Source organism: Ruditapes philippinarum, unplaced genomic scaffold, assembly GCF_026571515.1.
Source record: "Ruditapes philippinarum isolate M1 unplaced genomic scaffold, ASM2657151v2 ctg5901_1_1_1_1, whole genome shotgun sequence".
NCBI classification, from domain to species: domain Eukaryota; kingdom Metazoa; phylum Mollusca; class Bivalvia; order Venerida; family Veneridae; genus Ruditapes; species Ruditapes philippinarum.
Genome location: NW_026865168.1, coordinates 70,813 through 87,235, shown reverse-complemented (window position 1 = coordinate 87,235; position 16,423 = coordinate 70,813). Strand labels below are relative to the sequence as shown.

At 33.3% G+C, this 16,423-nt stretch overlaps 1 protein-coding gene across 1 annotated transcript; it reads right to left on the bottom strand.

The window, feature by feature from the left end:
• Positions 1-3,542: 3,542 nt before the first annotated feature.
• LOC132728091 (uncharacterized) lies at positions 3,543-13,797 on the bottom strand. The gene is made up of 12 exons (XM_060713702.1): positions 13,681-13,797; positions 12,203-12,330; positions 11,171-11,242; positions 10,145-10,304; positions 8,459-8,547; positions 7,825-7,899; positions 7,284-7,380; positions 5,986-6,200; positions 5,349-5,526; positions 4,979-5,097; positions 4,345-4,512; positions 3,543-3,622 (listed from the first exon to the last, which is right to left on the bottom strand). Exons 1-11 carry the CDS (start codon positions 13,688-13,690, stop codon positions 4,351-4,353), a joined length of 1,305 nt encoding a protein of 434 aa, XP_060569685.1. The 5' UTR covers positions 13,691-13,797; the 3' UTR covers positions 3,543-3,622; positions 4,345-4,350.
• Between the last annotated feature and the right edge of the window lie 2,626 nt (positions 13,798-16,423).

Below are 16,423 nucleotides of genomic sequence, written 5' to 3'. Positions count from 1 at the left end.
CTTACACTATTCGCTTTAGCATTACTGGGGGTAAGGACCTCAGGTGCGCCTTTGTGCATTATTTCAGGCAAAATGTTGCACCTGCATTCATTTAGCGTTCATTTTACAATGGCTTACTATGCTAGAGGTCCATTCCTGTATCTCCAGGAGATATTATTTGGGTTAGGGCTTTTGCGATCATTTTGAACATAGAAAACCCTCCAAAGTTGTACAAAAACGAATTTGCAACGGAATCGGACTAATGGCGTTTAAATGGTAGGCTCTAGGATATGGTGTTTTTTTTTACGAAAATTTATATAGAGACAGAACAAACCACCGGTCCAAAAAATGACCATGCCTTGCGGAAATCTCAAGGACATATTGTTTATGTCAGGGCTTTGGTTCTCATTTTGTGCAGAGATGACCCTTCAAAGTTGTACAAAAATGAATCGTCATTGGAATCAGACAAAAGATGTTTTAACGGTTGACTCTAGAATATGGTGTATTTTAAGAAACCTTGTGCATTTTATATAGAGAAAGAACAAAACGCCATTCCAAAAAAATGAGCATACCATGCGGAAATCTCACAGTCATAGTTTTTGGTTTACAGCTTTGATACTCTTTTTGTACAAAGAAGACACTCTGAGGTTGTACAAAAACGAATTTGCAACGGAATCAGACAAATTGTGTTTAAACGATTGGCTGTAGAATATGGACGCTTTAACTAAATTTCTTAGACTATTTCTACATAGACAACTAATTGCCAGTCCAAAAAAGCGACAATTTTATGCGGGCCTCTTGCTATCAATTACCTTGCGGTAGCTAATTCTTGAGCATTCTATTGCTGTGAAGAAGATCTTCTAATCCATCACAATCTCTTAATCATTCCAGTTTTTTTGTTTTTTGTATTTTTGTTTTTTTTTAAGCTGGCACAAACCGCTAAGTAACATTCTTAAAAGGTTGTGATTGATCGAAATAATGTAAAATACATTTTCTGGAAGGTTTTGAATTTACAAATTTTCAGTTAATCTACGATTATATCGAAAAATGCAAATTGTATGGGTTTTCCACTCGAACAAAATTAGAAGTTCCTGGTGGTTTTCAAGTTCACAGCAGTCCAGTGCAAGTGATTTGAAGTCAGTAAACATAAACAGCTCGGTCTCGGTTGGACACACCTGTCCGATTTTTTTTCAACAAAATTTGTTAACAATGGTCTGAAATGAAATTTTTAGATTACAAATATTTGAAATAATTATAAAGAGAATAACATTGAAATTTCTTGATGATATGAAATATTTCCTTACTCTCTAAGATCACTTTTTACTTTGATACTTCGTTAAAATGTATGTGTCAGTTGTGTGAATAGCAGAGAAATTTTCAATGTAAACAGAGGGTAATCCTCTTTGAAGTCATCTTCCGAAAAAAAATGTTTTATGTGTCAGGCAATTCATTATCAAATCACACTTTAGTATGAAGTTATGTTAAGATGCCATGTCTCTAGTCTGTGGAAAATTCAATGTGATAATCTGACCTAATTTCCTCATCCCGGCTTAAATTCTGTATAAGGAAAACTTCTTCAATACTACTGGAACATCATGTCGCGCATATATGTGTATCGATACCTTTGCGAAACGGACACCTACTTCACAAAATACTGTATGTGTATTTAAATTTGCGGAAGCAAATATTCGCGGAAAGGTCCACTTTGGGGGTCTATACAAATATTCGCGCTATTTTGAATTCGCGGAGGTGACTGCCGAAAATCATAAATTCGTCACTCAGGTTAACAAAAAGGATCAACGTTGGAGTTCACAGTTACTTTCAATACCAGGTGTCAAACAATACTCTATTGTACAGAAAAAAAGACAGTTTGTAGTTTTATCATTTGTATCTCAATTTTGAAAATTTAAAGCTTTTGAATGAAGAAGAATGGTACTATTATGCGAATATCTAATTAAGTTCCAGAACATACATTCCGTAGACCTGTTCTCATCGTCGATAAAGAAATGCAAGCGGTAAAGTTCCTCGGCGCTGAACATAAAAAGAAAAATTATGAACACAAAACAAACAAAACCTCAATTTTCTTGTCAAAAAAGGAAGTTTGCAGTATTGAAAACTCGTTATAAAGATTCTAGACTGGTTAAAATATATGGCCGTATAAAATCAAGACCTAACAAAATCAAAAGACATAAAATATGTTATTCTGAAATCATGTTTTATCTTTTTAATAATTGGAAATTAGCGTTTTTTGCGAGTCCTAAATTTTTATGGAGGACTCACAATTAAATCGTTCTGTACAGTAACAATAACGTTATTTGTGCCAATCTTATTGAAATTTGGGTAAATAACGTTCATTTTTATGTCATTTTGCTCATTAAAAAAGATTTTTTTCTGGAAACATGGGCGTTGGAATTCGCACACAAATGTGTATGAAAATCTCGTGAGAATATATATACAGCCAGGCACGAGGGAGAACGTGTCACACGAGGGATGGAGTTCTTATGATTACTTTTCAGGAGTTCTTCTGATTACTGTCACCTGGAGTTCGTACGAAAACTTTTGTATATACTACAGAAACACTCTTCAAAAATGGTCGTTTACATTTTTAAAATGGGAGTTTTAGGCGCTTAAGTAACGTTTAATGATTAAGCTTGCCTTACATCTTGTACTATGTGTCAACTAATTTATAGTCCGTTTTTCGTCGCCTCTTGTTTAACATCTGGTAGTTTTGAGTAAAATTACCAAATTCTTCATACGTTTCATAATGATTTACAACCTTATCGATTAATAAAAACGCTAAAACGTGTCGTGATATAGTGCAAGAAGCACACTGGCAGTAACAATAGTTATCTCAAGAACTCTAGGACATCTTCAGAGTTATCACAAGAACTCCAGGACATTTGAAAAATCGGACATTAATTTGTTAGCCAAGGCTTGATGATAAGCTGTATCTGCTTAAGTCAAATATTCTGTTTTGCTCTGTTCTGTTCTTTATGTTTGCATCATGATTGGGTAATTATGTATGGCAAGGATGAAGATGATCGCAAATGAACAAGTCGATATGTGCGATTTGCAAAAAAAATGGAAATTTTCCTAAAACAACCAGATTTTAATCAAGAGACGATGAAAAATTAGTTTTTGACACAAAATACAAGATGTAAGGCTATCTTTTATATTAAAGTTGAATTAAGCACCTACAACCTAAAACTCTTTGTTTAAAGATTAAAATGACCATTTTTGACGAGTGTTTCTGTAGTATATACAAAAGTTTTCCGACTAGCTCCGTGACAGTTATTACAAGAACCAAGAACCCTTGACAAATTATCAAAAGAACTCCATCCCTCGTGTAACAGTTCCTTCCCCATGCCCATCATGTAAAAAACATCCTGAGTGTAGTACTTTAAATACAAATCTGATTTATCCAAGAAAGTTTTATTATTAACTGTTTTTTTTTTCATAAGGATTTTTTTAATATCAGTTTATTCTATTCAGTCCTTTACGAATATATTACAAAAACGTATTAAACTCAAACATAAGGAAACAAAAGGAAATATAAAACAACAAACAGGTCTGAAACTTTTTATTCTGAACAAAATACACGTTACAACATTAAATTACTTTGTAGGTATCGGATGGACTTAACCTAAAACACAAAAAAAAAAGTTTTTATTCAGTATGTCATATTATTGTAGCTGCCACATTACTTACCCTAAACATAACCTAAATGTATCAAAACAAATGCAATACCTCATTCATAGGTCACATGGCGACTTTCCAGCTTTACTGGTGAAGGAAGATCTCAGTGCCCCTCCGTGCATTATTCCAGGCACAAGCAAGCACCTGTATATAAGAGAGATACCAGGTGCCCCTAAGTGCATTTTTCCAGGCACGAGTGGGCACCTGTATAGGAGACAATCCAGGTGCCCCTAAGTGCATTTTTCCAGGCACGAGTGAGCACCTGTATAGGAGAGATCCCAGGTGCCACCCCGTGCATTATTCTAGATACAAGCGGGCAACTCCCAAATGCCCCTCCGTGCATTATTTCAGGAACGAGCGGGCACCTGTATAGGAGAGATTCCATGGCCCCCTCCGTGCATTATTCCAACATGATGAAATTGATTAGCATACACTAGAATGTTTGGTCGGGCATGCGAAATATCCAACCTTTATTCAGTTGATTAAATAGGTCAATTTTGCAGCAGTATGTGTAAAGGTGTTTCTTTTTATTGTCAACACTCCTTAAAATAAAACTTTATGAGTCTATTCTAAAAGTCTTTATAAAAATTATATTGGTTTATAACAGACGTCAGTTGTTTTGCTTCAAAGTATCATTAAATTGTTTAAGATATTGTTCAAGATTCGTACCTTAACCTAGGGAATATCAATTTCAGTTATGACGTCACCAAGGCTGTTCGTGGCAGCACAATACCAGGAGCCGTCATGAGACGCCGATTTATAGTGATCGACCGCTACTATGGAGACGAGTCCTTTACGTGTGACGTCAGCATCGCCCGGAAGTCCCACTGAGCCTGTCTGTTAAATAAAATAATACAATGTGGTGTTATCCTAGGTACGGTGTTTATGATACGATTTCTTTTCTTATACATTGATATTTGTTTTCATTATTTTATCAATATATTATATATGTATTGCCATGTTATTACACAATATTGAAATAAATCAGACCGCCTCCGAGGTCGAGGGGATAAAGTCGATGACTTCTAATCCAGTTACCTCTCTGGCGTGGGTTCGATCCCCGGGAGATGCTTTGGTGGTTTAGTACGGAGGAAGGTAGTCTAGTACTGTTGTTACTCTCCAGGAACGATGGTTAGGAAACTACCCGCCTATATAACTGAAATACTGTTAGGAAAAGGCGTAAAATGAAACAAACAAACAAACACAAACAAACAAACAAACAAACAAAAGAAATAAATCTATCAATCTATCCAAGGAGTGTAAGATAAGTTATCTGCTTTCGTTTCGATATGAAACAACTTACACTAGAGCCAGCTTTAACGAATGCCCATCCGATCTGTGGCGGTGGATACCCAGTGGTGGTACAAACCAATGCAAAGTATGGTGGTATAAACGTTTTGACAATATGTGCCGTCGGTTTCTCTAGTAATATATCAACAAATGATTGCATGTGTTGTTATAGTTGGAGATATTCTATGCTCATCATTGATTTTAATATTGTAATCATAGAAATGAAATGAAATATCCTAGAAATAATCATAAATGAATAAACAAATCCGTTAACATTACAGTTTACAAAATAATAAAAGATCGACTAAGTTCTTTATTATTTTCAAAATTATATAATGCACAATTTGATCATTGGTTGAGATATATTGATGAAGTAAGTTTACCTTTTGTTATGGCTATAAAATGTGTCTTTTCTATGGTTTGGCCATTAATGATTGCTTCGCAGGAGTACACGCCCACCTTGGACTCATCAAGTTCGGCAATTACAAGTTTATCTTCTCCAGCAAGTGGACTTATTACTATCTCCTTTTCTATACTGACACCGGCTGGTAGAGACGTAGACTGAAGTATATAGAAGGGAAAAATTTCAGAAAACATTTAAATGTTATTTCTACCTACAAACAAGATTGTTAGTGCATAAAAAGTGTATTTTTAAAAATAAATTACATTACAATATACATGGCAATGTTTCTTTAACTATAAATAGATCTTTATAAGGTACATGATAGGAAGTCAATCAAACATGTCCTTGAGTGTTTAGATTTTCGTCACACCAACACTAGATAAATGTTATTTGGCGGCGTTTGAAAAAAATATTTTACCAAAGTGATTTAATTAAGATTAAACGCATATTATCCTTAAGTTTGTAACCTTATAAAAGGAAACAATGAAAATATGAACTCAAAACAATAACACTGTTTTGCAGTCAGCAAGCCTTAACCACTCGACCTCGGATATTGCAGTTAAAGTTAAAATTAAAGTTAAAGTTAATATAAAATGATACAATATTAATAACGTTACGTGATTATATTTCCATATGTAACGTTGAGCAGAGGGTAGACTAATACATTTCAGCTCTACCCGGCTTTTATACGAGCTTGAATTAGGTCCGTCGAGGACGAGTTGTGCACCGGAAGTGTTTGGACCGGAAGTTGATGTACTATGAGACGCAGCAGTTGTTGAAGGTGTTACTGACGTCACTGTTGGTTTGTTGACAGTGGTTGCCTGGGAAGTTCCTACATGTAAAAATGTTGTTGTTTATAAAGAATGAAGCAAAAGAAAATAAAACTTGTTTAAACGGTAAATGTCTTCAATTTATTCAAAATACATTTTCCGCTGTTGAGTCTTAGAATCAAAATCGAACTTATTCTTACAAGCTTAATAAGATACATTTCGATACTATTTTGTAGCGTTGTTATACATTTGATGATTTAATGTACATTAATGATTAAAAGAAACGCAAGGATGCTTTGACTCGTTTTTATAAAGAAAGGAATTATTTTTTAAATAATGTGAACAAATTTTATTTAAGCACAAACTCACCTAATATCTGAAGGCACATTATGCCTCGGAAAAACGTAATTATATTAAATCTTTAAAATGTTAAACATGTGTTTAATTATGTATTTAGAGCATGTTGTGACTTGTTAAACAACCGAATAAAGTGCGGTAATGTGTTGTAAAAGTAGCAAAAATGTAAAGAAAGTAGTATTTTGACTTCCATACAAAATACTTATATAAATACAATGTAAATATACCAATTGCTAAAAAAGCAAACAAATAAACAACAGATAGCTTCTCTATATGGCAAATGAGTATTTTATTTAGAAACTGTGACAAAATACCAAACATAAATGAGCTGCGTCACAACAAAACCAAAATAATGGGTTTGCGACCAGCATGGATCAAGACCAGCCTGCGCACCCGCGCAGTCTGGTCAGGATCCATGCTGTTCGCTATCAGTTTCTCTACCTGTAATAGGGTTTGTAAGCGAACAGCAAACTACATCTTACCTGTCCAGTTATCTCACCAATATAACAATCTTACCTGTCCAGTTATCTCACCAATATAACAATCTTACCTGTCCAGTTATCTCACCAATATAACAATCTTACCTGTCCAGTTATCACACCAATATAACAATCTTACCTGTCCAGTTATCTCACCAATATAACAATCTTACCTGTCCAGTTATCTCACCAATATAACAATCTTACCTGTCCAGTTATCTCACCAATATAACAATCTTACCTGTCCAGTTATCTCACCAATATAACAATCTTACCTGTCCAGTTATCTCACCAATATAACAATCTTACCTGTCCAGTTATCACAAGCGTTATAGTTACAATAGTCAGTACCATTACAACACGTGGCACAGTCTTGTCTACTTGCCCTTAATAACGCATCACATTGCTTCAATACAAAAAAGTACAATAATTAGCTCCTTACAAATTGATAAATTGATAAAAAAGTGAATCAATACGTGTATGTTAATAGCTTGAAGAAGTTCAGGATCATTATTGTTTATAGATAAAATGAATAAATCATTTAATTTCAATTTAATTGATCAGAATTGAGCTGAACTGACTATACTTTTCATTGACAAGGTGAGCTGAATTGATTATTTCAAGAGATTGAACTGACTTTCGTTTTTGTAAAATATATTTTGTTACTTGCTGCATAAGGGAAGACCCTTTACTAATTTTGAGAAAACTTTTGGTCATACTCTTGTAGTGTAACTGTTTAATCATGTATTATATGCTTCTTTTGTTTTTCAAATCAAATATGTTCAAATAAAATATGATTAGCTTTTAATGGTGATTGACCAACATATAAAGTAAAAAAAAACACGCTTACTTGGAACCCCATACAGTCCATTTCGTACCGAGGTGTCATTGAAACAGAGTTGACAGTTCTCTGTACGAAGCAAAACTGAAATGTTTGAATTAATCTTTAATTACAATATCAGTGCAGCAATACCACATGACCTAAACGTCATTATCGGCAATTTCAAAGACAAATATTCCTCGATTCGAAAAGGAAAAAAGCCATTACATATGTCAATTTTCCTTCTTTATGTTTAAGAAAGTTATGGCAAAAAGTTCAAAGAATGAAAACATATTTTGTAATAATAACGCTTTATCGGAAATAATACATGTACATGCATTCGTTCATATGTCTTTACCAGACTAATGTATTGATATAAAATCATCAATGTACATGTTTGTGTTGTATCTTCGTTTTAAAAAGAGTTATTATATGATCTAAATATAGCTGCAATCTCATTGGTCCAAACAATAGTCGCCTCGGTCAATATGTCATCAGCCGGTGAATATCACATCATATTCAATGGCTAACTAGTCAATAACTGTATAATATTTACTGTGATGATGATGATTACAATCTTTTTCTTTTTTAAACAAAGTCATCAAAGCATTACTATACACAGAAACAAAGCTTAATTTGCAAAATAAAAATGAAAAAGACTAACCTGATCTTGTCCACATGTCGTAAGTTTGTCACAAAATTTTGTTTCAAGAACATCTCTACATATCATGCATTGTAAATTGTCTGATGGTTCTAATACAAAAACAAATAGAATGGTTCTAGTACAAATACAAATAGAATGGTTCTAGCACAAATAAAAATAGAACGGTTCTAGTAAAAAAAATAGAATGGTTCTAGTACAAATACAAATAGAATGGTTCTAGTACAAGTACAAATAGAATGGTTCTAGCACAAATACAAATAGAATGGTCCTTAAATATATACAAATAGAATGGTTCTAGAACAAATACCAATAGAATGGTTCTAGCACAAATAAAAATAGAATGGTTCTAGTACAAATACAAATAGAATGGTTCAAGTACAAATACAAATAGAATGGTTCTAGCACAAATACAAATAGAATGGTTCTAGTACCAATACAAATAGAATGGTTCTTGTACAAATACAAATAGAATGGTTCTAGTACAAATACATATAGAATGGTTCTAGTACAAATACAAATAGAACGGTTCTAGTACAAATACAAATAGAATGGTTCTAGAACAAATACAAATAGAATGGTTCTAGTACAAATACAAATAGAATGGTTCTAGCACAAATACAAATAAAATGGTTCTTAAATAAATACAAATAGAATGGTCCTAGCACAAATAAAAATAGAATGGTTCTAGTACAAATACAAATAGAACGGTTCTAGAACAAATACAAATAGAACGGTTCTAGCACAAATACAAATAGAATGGTCCTTAAATAAATACAAATAGAATGGTTCTAGTACAAATACAAATAGAACGGTTCTAGAACAAATACAAATAGAACGGTTCTAGCACAAATACAAATAGAATGGTAGTTAAATAAATACAAATAGAATGGTCCTAGCACAAATACAAATAGAATGGTTCTAGTACAAATACAAATAGAATGGTCCTTAAATAAATACAAATAGAATGGTTCTAGTACAAATACAAATAGAACGGTTCTAGAACAAATACAAATAGAACGGTTCTAGCACAAATACAAATAGAATGGTCCTTAAATAAATACAAATAGAATGGTTCTAGTACAAATACAAATAGAACGGTTCTAGAACAAATACAAATAGAACAGTTCTAGCACAAATACAAATAGAATGGTCCTTAAATAAATACAAATAGAATGGTTTCAGCACAAATACAAATAGACCGATTCTAAGACTAAAACAAATAGAACGGATCCTAAACAAATATAAACAGAATGGTTCTAGCACAAATACAAAAAGAATGGTTCTAGCACAAATACAAATAGAATGGTTCTAGAACAAATGCAAATAGAATATAGTTCTAGCATAAAAACAAATAGAGTGGTTCTAGCACAAATACAAACAGACTGGGTCTTAAATAAATATAAATAGAATGGTTTAAAAATAAAAACAAATGAAATAAACAGTTTAATTATGTCATAATAGCGTGCGCCATATCTTTGATATTGACATGCATTTAAACACCCTTAATTTTTTTCTATTTGTAACAAGAACAACTAAAATCCTTATCTTATTTCCGACAGTTAAATGCACAAAAAATACTCTCCATTATTTTTTTGAAAACAAAAACATGTTCTTAGAAATACGTTGTCAATAAATGACGATGGTCAATTTACATTATTTTACATACATAATAAAAATAGCATTTACTTGAACCACATAAGTTCTTATTACATCCGTTTAGATTGTTACAGCATTGCATACATGATGGATCACTACGCTTTTGGTCGGAACTACTTTCTGCGTCAAAGGATGTAAGATCGTATTCACTTTCGGTTTCTCTTTTTCCAGGTGGATTTTGACCGCATGCCTATATTTAGTAAAAGGTAAAATAATTCTGAAAATGTATGATACATTACACGAAATTTTATGTTTTAATATATGTGTTAATCCACGTTAAACATTTATTTTCTGGAAGCGGTTTTAAAGACACACTAAAAGGAAGCCCAAAACATAATATTCAACACAAAATTTCATAATTGATGAGCACCATTTAAATGCGTTTAACAATGATTTGTTCGTGTTGAAGTAATAACATTTAATACGGCGTTTGTTCTTATTACAAGGCCTTATTTGAACCCACAAAAGCTTTTTTGCGTAAGGAAATGTATTACAACAAAAAGATGACAATTTATAATGTAATATTCTCAGCCTTATTAATAAAAATCACAGAGTTGTGTTTGAATAAAGAGGAAGCTATGACGTCATACAATTGAAATATGTATATCACGCAAGTTCACATTTTTGCGAGATTTTCCGAGACCACGTTTAACACGAGATTTTTTTCCGATACATGTATATTATATGTACGCTGACATGTTATTTTAAATTTGTTGTGCTAACCATAAAAGAAGTTCAAAAAAAGAGTAAAAAAACTAATAAAGATCACGAAGAAGTAAATTACTCTCTGTAATAGATGAAAACGTAAACAAATTAGGTTATGTTAAAGCAAGATGGCGGATATTTAACAACACTATGAGCCAATGAATCTCTTGCTAAGGATTATGGCTCAGGATTTGAAAATTTTCTATTTTTAGAGCTTCTTAACCCTCTGTGAAAAAAAGTCTCAAAATGGCGGATATTTAACAACGCTATGGGCTAGTGAATCTCGCGCAAAGGATTGTGGTTAAGAATTTGAGCTTCTTATCCCTCTGTAAAAGTCAAAGATATACTCACGACGCTGTCGATGCAGCCTAAATTATACACAGGCTTACCAGTACTGCCAACGAATCGGTTAGAATAACAAGTCTGAAATAAAAAAAAAACATAATTAAAAGTTAATTGAGCCTGGGACAGAACATATCCTCTGTCCCAGGTTGAGCATATCTTCATCGTTCATCATTCAAAGATTTTTTTTTAAATTTTGTTTGGGGTGCAATGTGGTCTTAATGTGACTAAAATATACATGATGACTTATAAGCAATCAAATGATTATTCTTTCTTCACTACTTACATACGACATATTTTAGTCTTTTCTTTAATTTAAATATATTTTATTGCATCAAATACTAATAATTTAAAAAAAATGATAAGCATATAACAAAAATCAAATTGGTTGGGCAACAAGTTCTAACAACATTAGATTAAAGGCCAATTAAGCCTAAGAAATACTACTACTATAATTTATATTTTTCATACATTTTTCATTTTCGATGTCCTGTTTTAGTTTCCAAAAAAGGGTACTCACTAGCCATTATATTTGACACAGCTTTTGCTTCTTTTGCGTTTTTGGTGATTAAGTATTTTATATGGAAGTCAAAAGACTACTTTGTTTACATTTTGCTACCTTTAAAACATATGAGCCGCGTCACGACAAAACCAACATAATGGGTTTGCGAACAGCATGGATCCAGACCAGCCTGCGCATCCGCGCAGTCTGATCAGGATCCATGCTGGTCGCAAACGCACTATGTTGGTTTTGTCGTGACGCGGCTCATATAACTTCTCACCCAGTACTATTTTCTTTAGGTTAGAACATGTCATATGTTCTTAATCCATTATTACAACATTTTAAATTCCACGTATTTGTCATTCTGATGAGTAAAAAACAAATTCTGAGACACGACGTGCATTTAAGCCATTCCCAGTCATTTTATCTCACATAAACAGAAAATAAAAATCTTGGTATTTGTACAATAGGTTTTGCAATATAAACGTCTTGGAGCATAGTTAAAATGAATGAATATGTTCTTATGCGACATCACCTACCTGATTTGACGCACACTTCTTCAACGTAAGACAATCTTCCACGTTATTCACTCCCGTACAACTAAGACAAAGCAGGGCCGATATTGCAGAAACATTTAACAACAGTAGTAGAACGCGCGCTACTAACACTGTAAATAGAGAAAAACAAAAACAAAGGACTACATTAGTACTACTAACGCTCCTACAAACACGTTTGTAAATAAAATATAAAACAAGAAAACAACGGTACTTTTCATGCAATTACTTTTTTGAAGGCTATCTAAGAGAAATATAAAGTTCGTCTACACAGTTAAACCATTTACATGTAACAACAAAAGTAGTTCAAGCACTTCTTACACTGTAATTAAACAAAAAAACATTTAACAAGAAAAGTAGTGTCAGCATTCTTACACAGTGATAAAACAAAAACATTTAACAACAAAAGTAGTGCAAGCACTTCTTACATAGTAATGAAATAAGAACATTTAACAACAAAAATATTGCAAGCACTTTTTACACAGTAATAAAACAAAAACATTTAACAACAAAAGTAGTGCAAGCACTTCTTACACAGAAATAAAGCAAAAACATAAAGTTGAAATCATGAATTCGTGTAATTGAAATCGTAAATTCAAGAAGTTCAAAACGCATATTTGTATTCGTATTTGAAGATGTTTTCCTGCAGTTGAAATAGTAAACTCATGAAGTTTAAATCGTAAATTCGTGAATTCCGTTTTTTAAAAATGTGAATTCACCAAGTTAAAATTGTAAATACACGAAGCTGAAATTCGGAATTAGTGAACCTTTCAATGTCACCACCAGTTTTTCGTAGAATACGCATTAATTGAACACAAACATAGTAAACTTGTTACTCGTTGAACGGGTTTCAAGCACAGGCAATATTGCAGTCAGGGTCACTGTGGCCTTTGACCTTAACGTATCTTTGCCCAAAAAACAACAAGGCTTTTCTAATCAGTGAGGGTAATCATCTTATTGTAGGAAGTAATCTATGGTTGGATGAATGAGTAGAAACGGTTCGAATGCGATAAATCAAATGTAATGGTTCATTAGTTTTTTTTCACTTTCAAGGTTACAGTGACCTTGGACCATCACGCATTAGCGCCTAAAACAATACGGATCTTCTTCATAAACAGGATGTTCTTCAAAGCATTGAAGGCTGTGAGTCAAATGATTCTAAGGTTACTGACCTGAAATGGTTTTCATATTCAAGGTCTCTGTGACCTTGACCTTTAAGCATCCACGCAAAAATATATTCATATACATATATAAATTACAACAACTGCTTGGGTCTTCTACTAAATTAAGGTCAAACAACTAATTTAAAAAGTTCACATAGTACAATATATCAACAAGATAAAAATAATATCAGTGTAGCAATGTTATTAGTTTGGTTACATTATGGATATATATTATTTTGAAGTAATATCGTTAACAATATTTAAAAAAAAGAAAAGAAAACACGTAATATTTCAACTTACGGTGACACATCTTGACATAGTTTAAACAAAATGATTCCACATTTAGCTCCGTGTCTTATCTCTAAACTGAACTTAGTTTAAACTAGGAGACTTAAAGTACAACATGGTTACGTATTTGTAAGGTAGATAACTCCAGGAGTAACACTAAGATAATTATCGTAAATTGTCTCTGCATATATGTATTAAATAGACTGTAGTAACGGTATTGTCATAATTACTAGTATATCAATAAACGATGATAAGGCCAAAGAAATATCTTGTCTAGTGTACTGCACTTATATGAAAAACTAAATACAGTGAAACCTGACTGTGAAGAAACACGAGGGGTAGTTAATATGATTATCTGCCCGCTGCTTATGCCATTTAATGCATAGCAACCCATTCGGAACTGCCTCGACTATTATCTATAATAACCTCGGAAACAATACAGACTGAAAGTAGTTCTACCACGTGGTTTCAGATGTAAACAGAAACAGAGATAATGTAAAATGAATGTATATATTTGACATCCAAAAGCAAAGTAATGTTTGTTTCGGTACTCTTATGCTTGAAAATATGTCTGACAACAATTTGTAACACGGATGTTCAATTTTAAACAAATCCGACTAAATGTCAACAGGTTTTTTTGTACTTTCGGTTTCTACAACCATATCAATAAATATATAAATAATGTATTGTTTGCTTTTGTACCTATGAATTCACTTATTTTAGGTAGACTTTTACTGCATATATTGGAAATAAACTTGTCAACAACTCCCAGCATTAAATTACTATTTGTTTACATGTTTAGTTTCTTAGCGTAGGTTAGACCGAAATACCGCATCCGTTCTGTGTATTCATACTATTGTGTCCGAAGACTGACGGAAAGGGCCGAGTAGTTGCTATTGCAAAGCAACCATGTTTTCATTGTCGGAACCCACGGTACACATTCCGTATATACAACATTTGATATTTTACCGGTATACGGTAAATAGCCAGGGTTACCGAGAATGTCACTTGTATCTGAGATAAAGGTGGCTTATGCTTTTGCATATTCTCGATCATTAACGACTTATTGGGATACAAAATCTCATTTTGGAATGTCAGATTTCTATAACAAGCTGGGAAATGCATATAAAGTAGGCACTCAAGCTGACCTGCATCATTAAGAGAGTCAGTTAAAAAAGTTTTTCTATATTGACGAATGTTTTACGTTACTTTTTTACATACATGTATTCGGTATACTTAAGGCATTTTGCCACACTATCCGTGTCATTAAATTCTTAAATAAGCTCACCTCAATAAATGTGAAAAATCACCTTTTTATGAGGCAACGCAAATTTCGTGAACGATGTACAGAGGCAACGCTGGTTACTTATTAGTACTGATATAAAATTGTTTAAACCGCATTATATCTGCTTCCCTTATAGTATTATTTGACACAAGTAGTTTTGTTAATGTAAACTTCTTTCAATCTTATCTATATAAGGAAAGTTGGTCTGTTATTTTCGGCGATAGAGTTACACTGATTCGGCGTCATCTCTGCATGGATATACCATATGTTCATCCGATTATTTCAAACTCGTATAGCAGTATATTCGTTTCTAAAGGAATAAACGAAATGATTCAAAATGAATTTAATTGTTCCGTTTATGTTATTACTTTAAATACCTAAATTTATCAAATAAACTTAACTGACATTTTGTTAAGGTTAGGAACTATAACGTTTCCTTGGATTGGCCTCCAATGACTGATTAACACAAGAACGCACCGACCGTTTAGTTCTTAAATGGAAAATTTATCGTTAAGCGCCAGCAGACGATTGACGTTTTTTTTTTTGCTCTACACTGACTCCGACTGCTTGTAATGTGGACTGAAATATAGACCATAATATATGTGTAAATATATAATAATTCTTATTACAATTGTCTATGATTTCTGGTGACTTATAAGCCCATGGGGCCGGGTGCTATGTTATTTTTTTCTTGTAGATTTGTACGCTTATAGATATGCACATGTCACGATAATAAAGTACTTACTTACTTCCTTTCTTACTTACTAACTGTCTGTCTGCCTGCCTGCCTACCTACCTACCTACCTACCTACCTACTCACTCGCTTCTTACTTACTTACTCACTTCTTACTTACTTACTTACTTCTTACTTTAGATAAGAACATATTTTTGTTTTCCCCAGAATTTAAATATGAAATTTCTGCATGAACAAATAACAGCGGTCATAATCTTTAATTTTACTCAGGCTTTATAGAAAATTCATTAAAGTGAAAGTGTATACTGATATGTATGGTGGCTGATTTGGAACGCTTTTGTGCGTCGTGTTGGCGCTAGAGACAACTGGACAAAGCGCCAAACGGCGCATTGTCGGACTTTCGACTGGTCGTCCTGTCGCTAAAGACGTCCTGTCGCTAACGATGTCGTGCTGCGTGTTGTCGCGATGTCACATTCTCGCTCGGTTCAAATTGAAGTATTGGCCAAAAAGCCAAACGACAGGGTGACAGCGCGACAACGCGCAGGACGACAACCCGCCATTTGGCGTGCTTCGCTTGAGACCGGACGAAAAGACGATAGCACGACAACGCGCCGTTTGGCGCTTTGTCGTGTTGTCGCTAGCGGCAAGACGAAGAGGCCGTAACGATATAGGTTGCGTTGTCACTATCAAATCAGCCACCATAGATATGTATTTGATAAATAATTTCAATTTATCTTCGTAGAAGGATGGGCATTTACGTTTACGGTAATCTACTA

What these genes read in the sequence shown, in the direction of transcription:
- LOC132728091 (XM_060713702.1), bottom strand. An exon ending in AGAAGTGTGCGTCAAATCAG is followed by an intron (nt 11,243 to 12,202) that starts GTAGGTGATGTC and finishes TTTTTATTTCAG; the next exon opens with ACTTGTTATTCTAACCGATT. An exon ending in TTTTATAGCCATAACAAAAG is followed by an intron (nt 5,098 to 5,348) that starts GTAAACTTACTT and finishes ATATATTACTAG; the next exon opens with AGAAACCGACGGCACATATT.